At 43.6% G+C, this 16,795-nt stretch overlaps 1 protein-coding gene across 3 annotated transcripts in view; it reads left to right on the forward strand.

Moving 5' to 3' along the window:
• CAPN6 (calpain 6) overlaps window positions 1-16,795 on the forward strand; it is an 82,853-nt gene that overhangs the window by 45,377 nt on the left and 20,681 nt on the right. For all 3 annotated transcript variants that reach the window (XR_006283868.1, XM_007060235.4, XM_043522691.1), the window contains exons 3-9: window positions 1,607-1,738; window positions 2,438-2,646; window positions 3,514-3,706; window positions 7,493-7,686; window positions 9,755-9,832; window positions 11,085-11,280; window positions 14,408-14,530. Coding sequence is in view for 2 of the 3 variants with exons in the window: in XM_007060235.4 (XP_007060297.1) it covers window positions 1,607-1,738; window positions 2,438-2,646; window positions 3,514-3,706; window positions 7,493-7,686; window positions 9,755-9,832; window positions 11,085-11,280; window positions 14,408-14,530 (1,125 nt within the window). In the remaining variant the exon portion in view is untranslated. The remainder of the gene's footprint in view (window positions 1-1,606; window positions 1,739-2,437; window positions 2,647-3,513; window positions 3,707-7,492; window positions 7,687-9,754; window positions 9,833-11,084; window positions 11,281-14,407; window positions 14,531-16,795) is intronic.

Here is a 16,795-nt window from a genome sequence, read left to right on the forward strand (position 1 = left end):
CTGCTAGCTGTGTTATCTCTGGGAACGTGGGGCTGGAGTTGCATAGACACCAATAACTGAGCGCCGCGTGTCGATGCTGTATGAGTTCAGAAGAGCTACTTTCCTGAGGAGTGCGAGATGAGTGGTCAGTGATGCTAGCAAAGCCAGCACTCTCAAAAAGCTCTGTTCCTTCAGCCCGCTGTGCTTGCTGAACACTTGCAGCTGCATGCTTAGAGCCATCGGGCTAAATCCTCAAAGGCTTTTAGGTGCCCATTAATTTCATTGGCAGTTTGGTGCCTAAATAACTTTGGAAAACCTCTGGGGGCGGCAAATTAAAGCCAATGTGGACAACAAGGCTCATGTTTTCACCTCTGGAGGTCCCCGGTTCAAACCCTGAGGCATCAGTCATGATGGAGGCCCTGGCAGAGGCAGTAGGATGATAGCATCCCGGTGTGAGGGGCAGTCATTTCCTGCCACTTCCTCTTTTGACCTCTTCACTCCGCCCAAGCCTACCCCTCCCTTCTTTTCTTTCTCCCAACCTTGTCTTTGCAGCAAGTTCCCTGCTCCTGGGTGCCGAGTGATCACTCCCCTCTCATTCATGTCTTTCCTCAAAATGCACTGTCAGATGTTACCCTCCATCATTCTGTACATCCATTCATACTGTATGAAAAGCTAGAAACTCAGGCAAAAATGTTCAAATATGGGTGCCTAAATTAGGCAATTAAACCTATATTTAGGCACGTAACTGTGTGTCCTCACACTCAGAGAGGCAGAGTACCTGTGCTCCTCTTTGACTTCAGGGAGAACTGCAGCTACTCAGTACTTATGAAAATCAAGCCACTTATTTAGGTGAATGGAACTAGGAATTGGACTTGCATGGCACAGGGGCCCTCCCACGCTGATCCTTCTGCAAGACCCATCCCTCCCTATGGATTTCAGTGCCTAACTTTAAGCTTCCAAGTTTGAACATAAACAAATAAAATAAAAGTTTAAATGCTGTAAACTGGTTGGGGCCATCAGAGAAGTGGGCTGTGGTGTGCAACTGAGAACTGCTCCATTCAACTCTTGGCTGTAATTACGATGTATGTGTCACCCCTGAAAAGGTTCCTGTGTATAAGGCACAGCTTTCACAAGCAGCCATGTTGCGACTGCTGCCCGTTAATGCTAATGCTCCCCTGCTAGAGGGTTCTTTGGAACCATGGAGAACTAAAATTGTTCCTCTCCAGCCTGCTCCTGCAATTTCAATGCAACTCAGGGGTAGTCTACATGGGAGACTCTGGAAAGTTAAGGTGAATCAATGAAAGGTGTGAAGTTAATGCACATAAGGTAAAGCACATTGAACCCTCACGTGGATGCTCTCGTTCAGGACTAAAATGGCCTTAGTGTACGGTAGCTTAATCCTCCTCCATGCTACAGCAAACTAAGCCATTTTGCTCTTAAATCAGATCATCCACATGCAGGTTTAATGTGCATTAATGTCACACCTTTCACTGATTCACCTTAGCTTTCCTGAATGTCCCTGTGTAGACCAGCCCTTAGTTCTGCCAGTTCCGTTTCTAACTCCCCACTGGGCTCTTAAATACTTTTGCTCCCAAGTGTACCAGTAACTTCTCTTTTGTTCTGGAAGGAGCTCTGTGAAGACCCACACCTGTTTGTGAATGGAATCAGCGCCCATGACTTGCACCAAGGGAAGCTCGGGAACTGCTGGTTTGTGGCAGCTTGCTCCTGCTTGGCTCTTCGGGAGAATCTCTGGCAAAAGGTATGTGACCCAATATGCTTGGTGCTTGACATCATAAAGCCTGTCCCCAAAGGAGAGCTGAGTGCCCTGAGCCAAGGTGTCCTGCATCCAAAATCACTGTCCATACACAACCTGCTCATTTTCCTTCCTGTCAGTGATAATTTAGCATAACCCATGATCCACACCTCCTCTCCCTTCCCTTCAGGAAGAATATACAGCTGGGGAGTAGCAGGCACTTGAGGTTCAAATTTTCATTAGCTGCTCATTTTTATATGCCATCTGCCTCACCAGTTGCTGCTCCCACGGCTTGTTATTATGTGTCTTGCCTGGAGGACAAGAAAGCAACTATCTACTGAGCTGATTTCCCCCATACCCTCATTGGTATCAGGCAGAGGATGTAGCAGAAACAGGGAGCACCTGCACTGTGATGCTTCTATCAGTCACTGCAAATATCACCCCAGTGCCATGTAGCCTCCCTCAAGATATGTTTTCATTCTCCTCATGGATTGCACCAAATGCGACTTTAGGTACTTTGGGACCAAATTCACTACTGGTGTAGGTGGGTGCAATTTCAGTGATTTCAGTTTAAGATCTTCAGAGGCTGATGAGGCTGCCAGAGCCATGCTCTTTGTGGTATCTGCCAAGGAACCAGAGCAAGCCACCCCCTGATTAGGTCTCATTTGTTGTGTTTGGTGAACTGTGCTTTTCTTCATTTCTCAGGTGATTCCAAGCTTTAAGGAACAAGAATGGGATTCAAAGAGACCCCAGAAATATGCTGGGATTTTTCACTTCCAGTTCTGGTATTTTGGACAGTGGACCGACGTGGTCATAGATGACAGATTGCCAACAATTAATGGGGAGCTGATCTACTGCCATTCCAATGTGGAGAATGAATTCTGGAGCGCACTACTGGAGAAAGCTTATGCAAAGTATGAATTAGCTCAATGTCCTTTAAGTGATTTCAGCTACACATAAAAATCCACCTTATCATTTCAGATGCTACTGATTTCCTCTCTCACCCCTATCATATTTCTCCAGGTTACTTCCCAATTGATGCTGCTCTTGGAGAATATGTAGCTTTGAGACTGCCTCCAGGACCCTTCGTTAAACCACTCCCAGGAGCAGAGCTGGTCAAAATCAGACTTCTCATTATTGTGAAACATTTCAAACTTAAAAAATCATCCCAATTCTTCACAAAAAGCCAACATTTCAATTTTGTATTTTTTTTGCAAAACAAAATTCTGGAAAAATTATTTCAGGGTCAAAACATTTCATTTTAATAAATTCAAAATGTTTCATTTTGATCTTTTTTTTTTTTTTTTTACATTTTGAAATGAAAAGTTCCTTTAAATGAAAAATCAAATCTTTTTATTCTGAAAACATGAAAATTGGACATGGCAACATTTTAAAAAAATCCACGTTTTGTTGAAATTGATCCAATTTGGGGGGAAAATCAAAACAGCATTTTCACACAGAAAATCATTGTGACAAAAATATTCTGACCAACTCTAGCCAGGAGGTGCTCCTAAGGCAGTGATCTCCTTCCCATGCTTCTTACAAAAATCATGTTTCCCCTTCATTACATCTAAAGCTGGCAGTTCAGAGACCAGGAATCTTAGGGATGCTCTCAGGTCTATTGCATAGCAGTGTAACAAAGCTTTCTTCCCAGTTCCCTGCTGTTCAGACAAACTTGTGATCCTTTTTCTGGGTGGTCTCAAATATTACACAGAAATAATCTGATTTGGCTTGGTTTTAACAGCCAGAAAATGAGTCAATTTGTTCCATCTTACCTCTAGGCTGGCTGAGTCTTATGAAGCCCTGGATGGAGGCACTGCTGCAGATGCAATTGTCGATTTCACTGGAGCAGTGGCAGAATCCATTGACCTGGTAAAGGGCAAATATTGTGAAAATATTTCTGAGCAAATGAAGCTGTTTGAAGACTTGCTGAAAGTACATAAAAGAGGCGGGTTAATCAGCTGTTCCATCACGGTATGTCTGCAGACTTTGATATACAATGATTTATTCTGATTTTTCTTGCCTGGAAAAACGATATTAACATAAATATATTCAGCATATCCTTAATTTGGATTTTGAAAAGGTGGTTTGTAGAAAGCTAATGACTTGGCAATGCTGTCAGCCAAGACAATTCCCTAAGCCACCAGCTATAATTCAGGAAACCACAGTCACGTGCCCCGCCATTGACCTTTCTGAATGGAGAAAGGTACCCAATTTGTAACTTGAGCAAAGATGAACAAATTTAGAGTATACTCACTTCCAACCAAGGAGGCTGGCGCCATGTCCCCTTAAGACATTTAACTTCTTGCTGAAACCTGTTTACAGAATCACTTTTCCAAGCACTGAGCTGCTAATTCTTCTTCCTGCTGGTGGTGACAGGGCCATCTTTGTGTCAATATAGTACCGGAGCTGAATGGAAGTGGTGAGCTCATCCAGCTGTTCAGAGCAGGAACGTGGGCTTCATGTTTCTCACTAAAGCTTCTGGTGAAATAAAAACAACTGTGAATACTTGCTGTCTAGGACTATCCTATACATATTTACATAGCACCCAAAGTGGGCTAGATGCTTTACAAGAGAGCAAAGAGACATGCTCCCTGCCCCAAGGAGCTACCAGCAGGGTTGTGAAAAGTGCTAGTCACTGGCCTACCTCTGCTCCCCAAAAGCCCATGCTAAAGCTCCCATTGACTTCAGTGGAAGCAGGGTTAGACCAATGCTGAAAGCCATTGAAAATCCCACCTTAAATGAAGATGACATCACAAGTGAAGGGAAAACAAATTGCTCACCATGCATTTTAGGATTTTCTGTGAATTTATTTTAAAATTATTTAGAAACTGAGTTTACTTATTTTCTGGACAGGAGCCCCAGGGAAGGGTGTGAAAGGGAGAGGGGATAATTCCATAAGATCAAACAGGGCAGAGTTAAGGTTCTATGAAGCTCCTGGCTGCACTGCTCTCTCTTTTCAATTCTGGAGACCTATAAATGTCAAGGCTAACATCTATGGACTTAGTCAAGTCACTTAACCTCTCAGCTTCGTTTCCCTCTTTGCAAAATGGAAATTATACCACTTACCTCCCTAAGTACTGTGGTGATTAACTGGTTAGTACTTACAGTCTGCAATATGAGTTCCCAATTACCTGCTTTGTTTGGAAATTGTTCCTTGAAAATATGAGTGTATTAACATTGGCACTTGTGTGCCGATCCCAGAACAATCAGCTCTGCCCCACTTCTGCAGCAAGAAAGTTGGTGGTAACCGAAAGATCCCCCATGATTGCAAAGCAAGTCAACTAAGTGTGGAGGTCATTGCTCTAACTACGACTCGGCATCCACTGCTTCAATGCACTGCCTCCCTTCACCAAGAGGGGAGAGCATGGTGCCTGGGAGATGGCTCCCTGATTGGACTACCAGCCTATAGAATGGAGAATGAGAGCATGAGGCTCCCAAACTACAACTCCCATGAAGTACTGCAGCTGCACTTCAGTATCCAAATATTTTGGGAGTCGGGGTGTTTTGTTTTGTTTTTTTGACAGAAACTCAAAATTAAAAAAAAAAGTCTGACAAGCTCTATCACTAACTTCCCCCAAAGGCTGGCATCCTGCTTTAATGTGATGGCAGTGGACAGAAATACCAGGGGCGTGATTGAAATTATCATTAAAAAATGCTGAGGCTGTTTATTTAATAACAATAGCTTGGGGAAAAGGTAAAAGTTTAGGTGGCTGGAATAAAATTAAGCACTTGCTAGTGCTTTCCATTCTCCCCTGAAGTTCTATTTCTGCCCTTTGAATTAATCAAATAAAACACAAATGCCTCTCAACCTTGTTATGCAGGCACTATATTTATTGATTTATCCTGGTGTGTGAAACTGCCTCACCAACATTTTACCTCTCGGCTCCGATAAGTGTGTTATGCACACCACAGTGCTTGCTAACTGCAGAATATTTAATACTTAAGTGGCTTACATCCCAATTTAGAAGTGACCCAACATGCTCCTTTGTTTACAGAACATCCCAGGGCTTGTACATTTGGCAGTTCAAATGGAAGGCAGTTTAAATTTCTTATTTAAAAGAAAAAAAACAACAACCTTAAATAGAAAGTGAAAAAGCCAGGTGCCATCCTGCTGAAAAGAAGAGTGCAGTCGCTAATGGAGATTCTTCTGACGCTACAGTTTAACAAGCAGGAATGGTGATAGACTCCTTTGCTGTCATGGAAACTTGTGCTCTTATTTGTGAAGAGTACAAATGAAAGAAAGTGTTGGGGCAGGGGGGGAAGGCCTGGGAAATGTCAGTGGCTCTCAATATAACATATGAACTGATTCTTTGTGAGCTGTTGTTGCTGAAATATACTGTGGTCTTGGCATTAGTCCTGCAATTTCAAGTGCATCAGTCAGACCTGATCTGATAGTTAGATGTGGTGAGAAGTTTCTCTGTTGCTTCTTTTTTTACTAATTTATATACCAAGCTGCTCAAATCTTCCAGCTGATTTGAAATGGGTAAGAATGTCTGGCATGGTCACACATCACTATCAGTGCTGTAGTCCATCCCTCTCTTCCCACCAGAACCAAGGCTTGTACCGTCGCTGAGATTTGATTCTGGTCATTCTGTTCCATGAAGAGAACTGAGAAATGCAAAGAGCCAAACCCTAACAACTCATTCCTGCTGCTCCAAGGGGAGTGTTGGTTGTGTAGAGAGTATGTAAGCCCTGCAGGATCTGGCCCAACGTGAAAGAAAAACAATATAAGGGCCTGATCCAAAACCCATTTATTAAACGGGAATCTCTTTTCCATGGGTTTCAATGGGCTTTGTATCAGCCCCATCTGCATAAAACAGATAGAAATCCAAGTGCAGGAAAAGCATTTGTCAAACATTCTTAGATCAGGGTTCAGAGTAGCAGCCGTGTTAGTCTGTATTCGCAAAAAGAAAAGGAGTACTTGTGGCACCTTAGAGACTAACAGATTTAGTTGAGCATAAGCTTTCGTGAGCTACAGCTCACTGCATCTTAGATCAGTAGCTGATCAGGTCAGGCAGGACACCAGGGTAACACACTACCAGCCTGTCACATCTGGAGACCTGGGTTCAAATCTGAGTTAAGGTCCCCAGAGGAAACTAATCTGAGAGCATCAGCATACACAAGAGATGCACCGACTGTCACACGGCAGTAGTCAGCACACAGGGACCAGCGTAATCACTAGAACTGGGATCAATGGGTGAGAGCCAGGGTAAGAGTCAGACCAGGTTCAGAGTCGAGGTAGTTACTAGGCAAGAGTCAGGGTCTGGCTGGGGTCAGAGACTAGAGACCAATAAACAAGCTGAGGTCTGGCATCATAGCAAGCCAGAAGCCTGCATGGTTGCCCAAACAGCTCCCTGGGCCACCCTCCAAGGTTAAATAGTGAGCATGGGCCAATCAGAAGGCCACAGCGTGCTGTCTCTCTGGACTCCTTGGGCAGTACATGCTGCGGTGCCTAATCTCCACAGTACACCCTGGATTTCACTTTGTGTGGCCTCCTGGTAATGATGTGAGAACATCAGCTGCCCCAACCTCCCCAGACCAGGGTTCTAGTCCCCTGGATCCTTAGGCTGCCTGATACTGGACTAGAGGGATGTTGACTTTGATCCATTATGGCAATTCCTCTGTTACTATATTTCTACAAGGGAACCCACAGTTGTATGTAAAAAAATAAACCTCTTGACTGTGTATGTGCTAGGTGCCCTTATTGATTTTGAAGTTCATATTAGTTCCTTGTGGGATTTTTTCTGTGTGCTGCAGACTTCATCCCCCAATGACACTGAGGTGGAGACGGAGATGGGTCTGATCATAGGCCATGCCTACTCGGTGACGGCAGTTCAGAAGGTGCGCCTCGGAGAGAGGCTCCTGTTCTCTTTTAAGTCAGAAAAGCTCTTCATGATCAGAATGAGGAATCCGTGGGGAAAGAAGGAGTGGAACGGTGCATGGAGTGACCAGTACGTGTTGGGGGCTTCTGTGTTCCAATAATTCAGCTGTCATTTGTGGCTGCTGGAAGTTAGATGTGTGATTAAATGCTAAGAAACACAATGTTGTTTGCAGTGTTTGTCCCAGGATACAAGAGACAAGGTAAGTAGTTTTCGAGTTTCCTTCCCCGGACCCGATGAAGAGTTCTGTGAAGCTTGGAAGCTTGTCCCTTCCGCAAACAGAAGCTGGTCCAATAAAAGATACCACCTCACCCAACTTGTGTCTCTATGAAATGCAATGGCATTCCACAAGACAAGAGCCTCTTTGACGTTGGGAGTGTTCTGTCATCTCTTCCCAAGCGTAGCAGCCTACGAACAAATGGAACACCACATCCTGCTGCAATGAGGGAGATGTGGCTTACTTTACCTTCTGGACTGCAGCATGCCTCTTGCAGCATTCTTTTGGCAAGCGGCATAGTCTGTGGTTAAAGTATAAGGATGATGAGTCAAGGACGGGTGGTCGGTTCTCATCTGTGTCACAGACCCCCTGCATGATCCTGGCAAGCCACTGAGCCTTTCTGTGGCTCACTTTCCCATCTGAAAAATGCTCCCTCTTAGGCTATCTTGAGGCGCTGATGAAATGTGCCATCAAAGTGCAAATTGTATTATTTCTTAAATGACTTTGTAATGGATCATCACATGGGTCATGAGTTCTGCAGAAACCCTTCCAGCGAGTTAAGGAGGAGCAGAGTGACTGGTTCTGCTGGGTTTGTTCCATGACCCAAGGCCTTAAACATTAAAAGAAAGAAATAATACATTACATTTCAGTTGGCCATTTCTAGGGCATTTAGTCAATGCTTTCAACACTTAATAATATGATGCTCCTTAATAACAGTGTACCAACTTCCCTGTCTTTCCTCTTTTATCTGACAAAGAGGCTGTTACTTTCAGTCGGTGCTTTATCCCCGTTTAAACAAAGTGCTGAGCTGGCCAGATGCAAAGAGAAACAAGTTGTCTTGATTTATACTAGAGATAGAGGGCCAGATTCTGAAGTGTACTCTCAGCCCTTTCTCTGGCAAAACTCCATTAACTTCGGTAGAGTTTGGCATGAGCAAGATCTGTGGGGCTGGCCCACTGAAAAATCCACACCCCTGCGTGACATAGTTATACCGACCTTAACACCCTGTGTAGACCGCGCTATGTCAGAGGGAGAGCGTCTCCCGCCGACATAGCTACTGCCTCTTGCAGAGGTGGCGTTATTAAGCCAACAAGAGAGCTCTCTACTGTCGGCTTAGAGTGTCTTCACCAGACGTGGCACAGCTGCATTGGTGCAGCTGTGCTGATGTACATTTGTAGAGCAGACTTGCCCTTAGGGCTTGTCCACGTGAACAATTAGACTGCAGCAAGATGGGATGTGAAACTAGCTGTTTGTGCACCCTGCTGATGCACATTAACAATTCACCAATCTGCTTTGATCTAGGCCTGGTTCGAAGAGGACTAGGTGTTAGCAGTTTGTTAGAGCACTTTCATCTAGCCCTCTTTGAAACAGGACTAAATCAAAGTGCACTAGCAGACTGTTAATGTAAATCAGCAGTGTGCACATGAACAGTTAGACAGAGGCACGCTAATGTGGGGTTGGTCACACCCCAGCTTGCCACAAACGAAATGTCCGTGTAGCCACCCCTTATATAATGCCTTCCCGTCCAAGTGAAGAGCATGATAAATAGCTCAGGAGGAAATTCAGGCTGTGTTTCCAGAGCAGTTCATGTACATTTTGAGGGTCCTTGGGGAATAAAGTCATCTCATGTGGAAATTTCATCCAAATCTGACCTTCCAAGCCAATGGCTCAGCTATACTGAGGGAGAGGCTGTCAAGTGAAGTAAATCAAGTGCTTCTGTAACTGTGTTTAACATTTTGTCTTTAACCATGTGTCAGTGTTGGTTTAATAAATGCCTCTGTGTAAGGCAACAAAACTTTCCTATATATGATCCATCTTGTCAGTGCTCAGACAGTATTTGAACATGAGGGGACAATAAAAGGACTTTTTTTTCCCAAGTGAGAAGATTTAATTTCACGTATTAAAGCACTTTTTTACTTCCAGGTCTGAAGAATGGAAGAAAGTGAGCGACTCAGAGCGTAAGAGCTTGGGACTCACAGTTCAAAATGATGGCGAGTTCTGGTGAGTAAAAATATCTCTGTTGCTTGGGGAACCTCCACTGGAGCTGTCTAAGTCAACAGTTATTATTCGTCCTGGTGTTATACCTCCCGCAAGGATAATTTCTCTGAATGCATGAGGGCCTGGGACTGTCCTGCAGCTACTGACATTGGACATTAGCAACTGGTGTTGCTTCAGGTTCTCAGGGGGTGGGGATGGAAAGCGTGCGAAAGAAGCAATGGAACCAAATACCTCGGCCTGAATGAGTACTTACATTACAGGCACCTCAGAGCCATGCTCCTTCAGTATTTAGGAAAATCCCCTTCTTCCTAAATTGATTTGTGCATGGCAAACTATCAAATATCAGGCACTCTCCCAAACTGCATCTAAAACTATCTGCCTGGTACAGTATCTACCTCATGGATTTCCCATTCACCCATCACTGTAGAAGTGAGATCCCTATAAATAAAGATGTAATTAACTAATTTTGATCCTAGTCGTTGTTTCCCCGATTTGGGACTCTGTATTCCAGACAGACTGTCTGGAGCCCTGATGAGTCAGCGGGAAGGGGTCACTATCGACAGACATTCTCCTGTCCCAAGGCTCAGTGTGTCACTGCATACCCTTAGCTTTGTCAGAACTGGGAACAAGGGGTTAAATGCAGAGTTTGGTTCCAGGTCTCTTCTATGTCAGGAGAGACCCCAAGCCATGATTACTAGACTGACCCTACTGGATATTAATCTTCAGGACCATCTGCAACTACGTCACAACTACAGCAAACACAACCGCTGACCCAGACTAACACGGCTACCCCGCTGAAACTACAGCAATATTTCTTGGTTAAAACACTCCCATAGATGAGACTTAAATGGGTTTTAACTGCGTCACATGCCATAGCCCAGTTTAGGGACAGTGCTAGGCTGTATTTAAATCCTGAGTACACTTCAGGAGGGACCCACATCGTAACCATGTATGGAGACCAACAGGCTATAACAAAGTCACCTGAAATGGTTGCTTCTGTGTTGTAGATAGAACCTTTGTAGCAGGTACAGAGATGGCATTTGCCCTATGCCATACATACAGTGCCAGTTCCAGCCCTGTGGTTATAACCATGTTGTTAGGATCAGATGGGTTAAGGTCAAAGACGAGTGATGCCTCCACTTGAGCTTTAGAAGGCACCATGTGTTGTCTTGCCACAGATGGGCATGATGATCCTTTTTATGGAAAGCTTGAGGCCTTTTTTACAAATCATGCCTTGCTTGTGTCCCTGGTTCAGGATGACATTTGATGACTGGTGTCAGAACTTCACCGATGTTGATGTCTGTCGTATTGTGAACACTTCGTACTTCAGCATCCACAAAACCTGGGAGAAGAAAATGGTGCACGGGGCCTGGACCAAGCATTCGGAACCACTGAAAAACCGCTCCGGAGGGTGTTTCGATTACAGAGCCACCTTCTTACAGAATCCCCAGGTAGGAGTTCATTTACACTGAATTGAGAAGGCAATCCTTGGGGGTCAGTGGTGACTCTTGAGCAGGAAGCCTGTGCATTTCCAGGTAAAGACCACCTGGGAGCATGTTGTTTCATAGATTCCAAGACCAGAAGGGACTGTGACCACCTAGTGTTCTCCCATAGAACGCAGGCCATGAACTTCCCCCAAAATAATTCCTAGAGCAGAACTTTTAGACAGACATCTCACCTAGGTTTAAACATTGTCACAGGATAAAGACTCATATATGTTTCAGTGACTTCTGTAATACCTTGCAGAGTATATAGATATTTATTTAAGACTCATTTTAGCTATACTGAGCCTCGCCCACATGGTCAAGGCAGGAGGAGGTGTCCCTCGTGGATGATGATGAAGGGAGGTGAGTGACCTATTGCCCTGAATCCATGTCCATTCTCCCAACACCTAAAGGAACATTGGTCCAAATTTTATGTTGGCACTAATCCATTTTATTAATAGTATTAACCCTGTAGAGACTTTGGCTGAGTGTGATTAAGGGGTAACCTTTTGCACTGATTAGGTTCCTTAAGGATATATAAAACCCCAGAGTTGACTCTCCCATCACTACTCACAAGGCTCTCTTTTTCTTGTCCTAGCTGATTGCTCTCAAGCTATCAAAGTTAGCTGGTTCTTTGCTCTCCCCATGTCAGACATTGCCAGCACAGCGCATGAGGAGTCAAATGCAAAACTCCCATTATTGTCAGTGGGAGCTGGGCACTGAGTGCTCCACGTATTACTTTGAAAATTGACCTCTTTGTTTTTTGGGTTTTTTTTGCAGAACTCCCCATACTTACAATTGCAGAGACTGTTTTTGTGCCTCCTTGTCTACATTTAGTTGGGTGGTTTCTGTCAGCATTCCTTCTATTTTCTTAGCAGGGCATCAGACAGCTGCAATCTTCATTGCTCAGACTAGGAATCATCTGTAACTCCCCGCTTGTCCTTGCCTTTAGGTGCCTAGCAGGGAAGAATGGCTTCTCTTCTATCTCTTCCACAAACAGTCTCCCTTGAAAAGGATCAGCGCTCGTGTGAATTTGTCCAGTTCACAGGGGTGGCAGTTCCTCTTTCTGATCTTGGACATTTTCTTAGTGTTTGTGTCGGTCTACTTTTTAAGTGTTCAGCTACAAAAAAGAAGAGTTCCTGATGTAAGAAGAATGTTATAGATCAGATGCAGTGAAAAGAGCTCCTTTTATTAAATCCTGTCTCAAAGATTGGTACTAGCATTCCTGTGAAATCTTTACCTTTACTTAAGGACAAATTAAATTACCTTGTTCCTATGTCACATACTATAACAGTCTGGAGACCATTTCTGACCCTCACCCACCGGAGGGAACAGTCTAATTCCCTTGACGGCCTCCTCTGAAGCAAATATTTTCACAGAGGGATTATGAGATATCCACTTCCCTCGCAAAATAAGAGAATTTAAGCATTTTGATAATCTGCTATCAGCACATGCCCAGGGCTAATTTCTCTTATTGGTTACTTTATTGGCTACTAGGAGAACAAAATTGGAGCCTAAACAGTGGTTCTCACTATTTATCACTCCTCAGGTAGAGATTCTTGAGCCCCCTCAGTCCTGACAAGAAACAGTTAAACCAGAAAGAAATAACAGGCCGAGAGCCTGGGAGGGAATTAATTTTCTCCAGGACAGCTTTCCTTGTGCCTCCTCTGCAAGAGATTGACGTTTCCTCAAAGTTAAAATGATATTGCCCTAAAGCATGATGGTAAAGGGGAGAAAGAAGGGAAGGTGCCTCATTCTACAGGACAGAGTGACTCCGAGGAATCTGAAATCACCAGCAGGGGGTAGATTAGACGGTGAAAGCAAAGGCAATCCCAGTGTCCACCCCCGAGGAGAACTAGTGAGGAAAACTTTTCAGCAGCATCGGATGGGAGAAAGCTAAACATACCACAGATTACATTACCCTCAATACTGGTCACAAGGTTCCAGCGTTCTCTTTAAAACATGAAGCAAGATCAGTGCACTGCACAGTTGGGCCACATTGCAATTTGATGCTGTTTTTCATTTGCTTCATAGTCTCGGTGAGGGGGAGCATCCAATCTTCCCAATCTTGACATATATAGCACCATTTCTTTCCCTTGACAATTTCCTACAACTGAGATTTGCCCATTAGTGGCAAGTATGAGGAATGAACAGGGAACTTAAAGGTGTCTGTGAAGGGGGAAAGAATTTGGTGGTTGGCCCCGTTTGCTTCTTTGTGGTGTAAAAAACACTCTTCTGGCCTTCTTTTATATATTAGAAATTCTAGTCTTGTCTACCCTCTTTTCTCTGAAAGATTCTGAATCACTGGTGAACTAGTAGGATAGTGATACCATAATTAAAAAACCAGTGAAGCATGATTCATTGAGAAGAGGAAGTGCTATTTATACAGGCTGCACAAATATTTTGATTTTTGTTTGGTCTCGTTGAAACCTACTCAACTAAAATCCCTTAAACACCATTGGGATAAAATATCTCTTAGTTAAAGATGCAAACCACCCTCTCAGTCAATTTCTCTGAGTCTTCCAAATATTTTCAGCAAAACCAGGAAAGACCAAAACGGACATTTCTGAAGTAACTGGGGATCTGGAGGTGTGGAACAAAAAACCCTTTTCATGCTTTCTTTATGCATCATCAAATACAACCCATTTGTCATTTTCATGTCACCGGTAAGGAAAATACCTGGAGTAAATCGGCCCTACTTGGAGATCCATGTAGAAAAAAAGCAAATGCACAGTCCGGACTTTGTTGTTTAACTTTATCTCCTTTCCCCTTTATATTTTTTAAGATTTCTTTTTACTGTTGTTTTCAGAGCACATCTGGTGTCATGCCACTTCAATAGCTACTTGGAGACATTCTCTTTTAGCATGCATTGAATGAATCACTGACTTCAATATCTCTGATACTATTAGTTTCAAAATCCCAACAATTGTAACTAATTTTCAGCTCCAGCTTGTCGGGAATTGATCATGGATGCAGAACCATCATTCCAGGGACAAACCCATTTCCAGGTACCTCTGCAGTATGCCCTTGTGTGCAGTATCCCAGAGATGTTGTCCTAAACAGCTGGTTCTCTGTTCTGTCTACCCCTTGCTAGTATGTCTTCGATGTCAAGAAGGCTGAGGACAAAGTGCTGATTTCACTACAGCAACAGGATCAGCGCATTTACAAGAAAGATGGGAAAGGGGACAACTTCCCTATTGGCTTTGAAATCTTCAAGGTAGGCCACATCTTCATTTGGGTTTAGAACCTAACTGCAGCTTCACCTCATCAATGGGTGTTTGGCAGGTAGACGCACATTTCAGACAGCATGGGGTCTAACTGCCCCTGAGATCTCTCAACATGATTCTTGCCCAGTTACTGCAAATACATTCAGATACCATGGCTGTCACTGGGGCTCTTCAGTTTCAAAGCTCAAACCCCTGCCTCTTGAGCTTAAGGAGCAGCAGGATATGGCAAGCCACATGTGGGAGACATGATTGTGTCCACTCAACTTCCTCCTGACAGCCTCTACTATTGCGCTGGTGATGACTGTATGAAACAGTTCACACAACGCTGGAGGAGTTGGTGCGGGGGAGGAGTTGGTGGGCGGGGAAAGTGCAGAAAATTTTGAAGTCTCTTTCATTCATCAGGTTTGCAAATGAAACAACCTTTTTAGTTTGTTACAAAAAAATTATCTAGAATGTTGGTGTTTGAAATGTGAAGGTTTCTGGGGGGTTGTTGGTTTTCTCATTTTCCCCCCTTGCTTTTCATTTTACCAATCAATGCAACAGAATGAACGGCATCTGAACATTTGTCTCTTTTTCCCCGCTGTTTCCTATGGCTACAGCGAAAAGTTGAGGAAATTTGCAAAAGTTGCAAAGTAGCAAGAAGAAAAATGGGGGAATAAAAAGCAAACTCTGGACATCATTCATTCTCACCTTAAGGCCGGAAGGAGCCAGCATGATCATCTAGTCTGACCTCCTAAACAGCGCAGGCCACAGAACCTCACCCACCCACTCCTGTTATAGACCCCTGACCTCTGGTGAAGTTACTGAAGTCCTCAAATCATGATTTAAAGATTTCAAGTTACAGAGAATCAACCATTTACACTAGTTCAAACCTGAAAGTGACCTGTGCCCCATGTTGCAGAGGAAGATGAAAATCCCCCTCAGTGACCTGAGAGGAAATTCCTTCCATACCCCAAATGTGGTGATCAGTAAGACCCTGAGCATGTGGGCAAGACCCAACAGCCAGACACCGGGGAAAGAATTCTCTGTAGTAACTCAGCACCCTCCCCGTCTAGTGTCCCATCACTGGCCGCTGGAAATATTTGCTACTAATAATCACAGTTCAGCTACATGCCATTGTAGGCAGCCACATCATACCATTCCCTCCATAAACTTATCAAGCTCAGTCTTGATCATTGTCCCTACCCTAAACAACAGTACATGAGTTGATTGTGCCATAAACAGCAAGTTGACATTTACATTCAATGCATATACATTTGATAATTTCACAGTATCAAAATATATTGAGAAGTATAATTAATACATTCTTCTGGAACACTGCATGATTTGTCTATTCCGTATTCCTATCTATTCAATAAACCTAATTATAGGATAACAATCTGAATATAGGATAACATTTTCACAGAAATGTCGTCTTCTTTTTTGTCTGTCAAAATTGTGTTTTGGAAATGTTCGACCAGTCCTACTAATTAATGTGGCTAATTACATGCTGAAGTTTATAAGCCAAATTCTCTGCTTCATTGAAGTCAAAGAAATTATGCCAGCACACGATTAAGTGTTACTTTTGCAGGTAGAATCGCTGGAGAAATACATACATATTGTAATGATTCTGTAGAAAATGTTGCAGTCCCCCAGAGAAGATATTGCTTCAAGGTTGTGAACCAAGCATAGATGTCAATCAAACATTTTCTGTATTCAGATTAGAAGGGACAGCAAAGGGCATTCCATCAAAGTGCGTGCACATATTCGTGTGTTACGGATTGTACGTTTTGAGAGGCACTTACATGCTCTAGTGAGGGATGCCACAGAAGAACCTCAACATGCAGTAGAGACATTTGTGTGTGAATGAGTGCCCGGACAAGCCTTCGGTTGCTATTTTCAGACCTCTGCTACTCTATTATTGTGCCTCTGCCGGTGGACACAGCATGTACTGGCAGCTCTCTCTGCAGTGGGCCCTTTGAAAATAAAGCAGCTTCACTTCATGTGCACTTGTACGAATGCATTGTCCACATGGTGCAGGTAGAAAGGCTTTCCCATTCTCCATTTGGGAAAGATGCAGCAGTTAGAGCACTGAACTGGAAGTCAGAAACTCTAATTCTGCCCCTGCCACTGATTTTGTTTTGCAAGTCATTTTACCTCACGGTGCCTCATTTTCACCATCTGTGTGGTGGGGATAATGATATTGATCCTTCGTAAAGCTTTGAGATCCTTGGATTAAAAGCTCTAAATAAGTCTCAAGTATTATTATTAGTATG

The sequence above is a fragment of the Chelonia mydas genome, chromosome 9 (assembly GCF_015237465.2).
Source record: "Chelonia mydas isolate rCheMyd1 chromosome 9, rCheMyd1.pri.v2, whole genome shotgun sequence".
Taxonomy (NCBI): Eukaryota; Metazoa; Chordata; order Testudines; family Cheloniidae; genus Chelonia; species Chelonia mydas.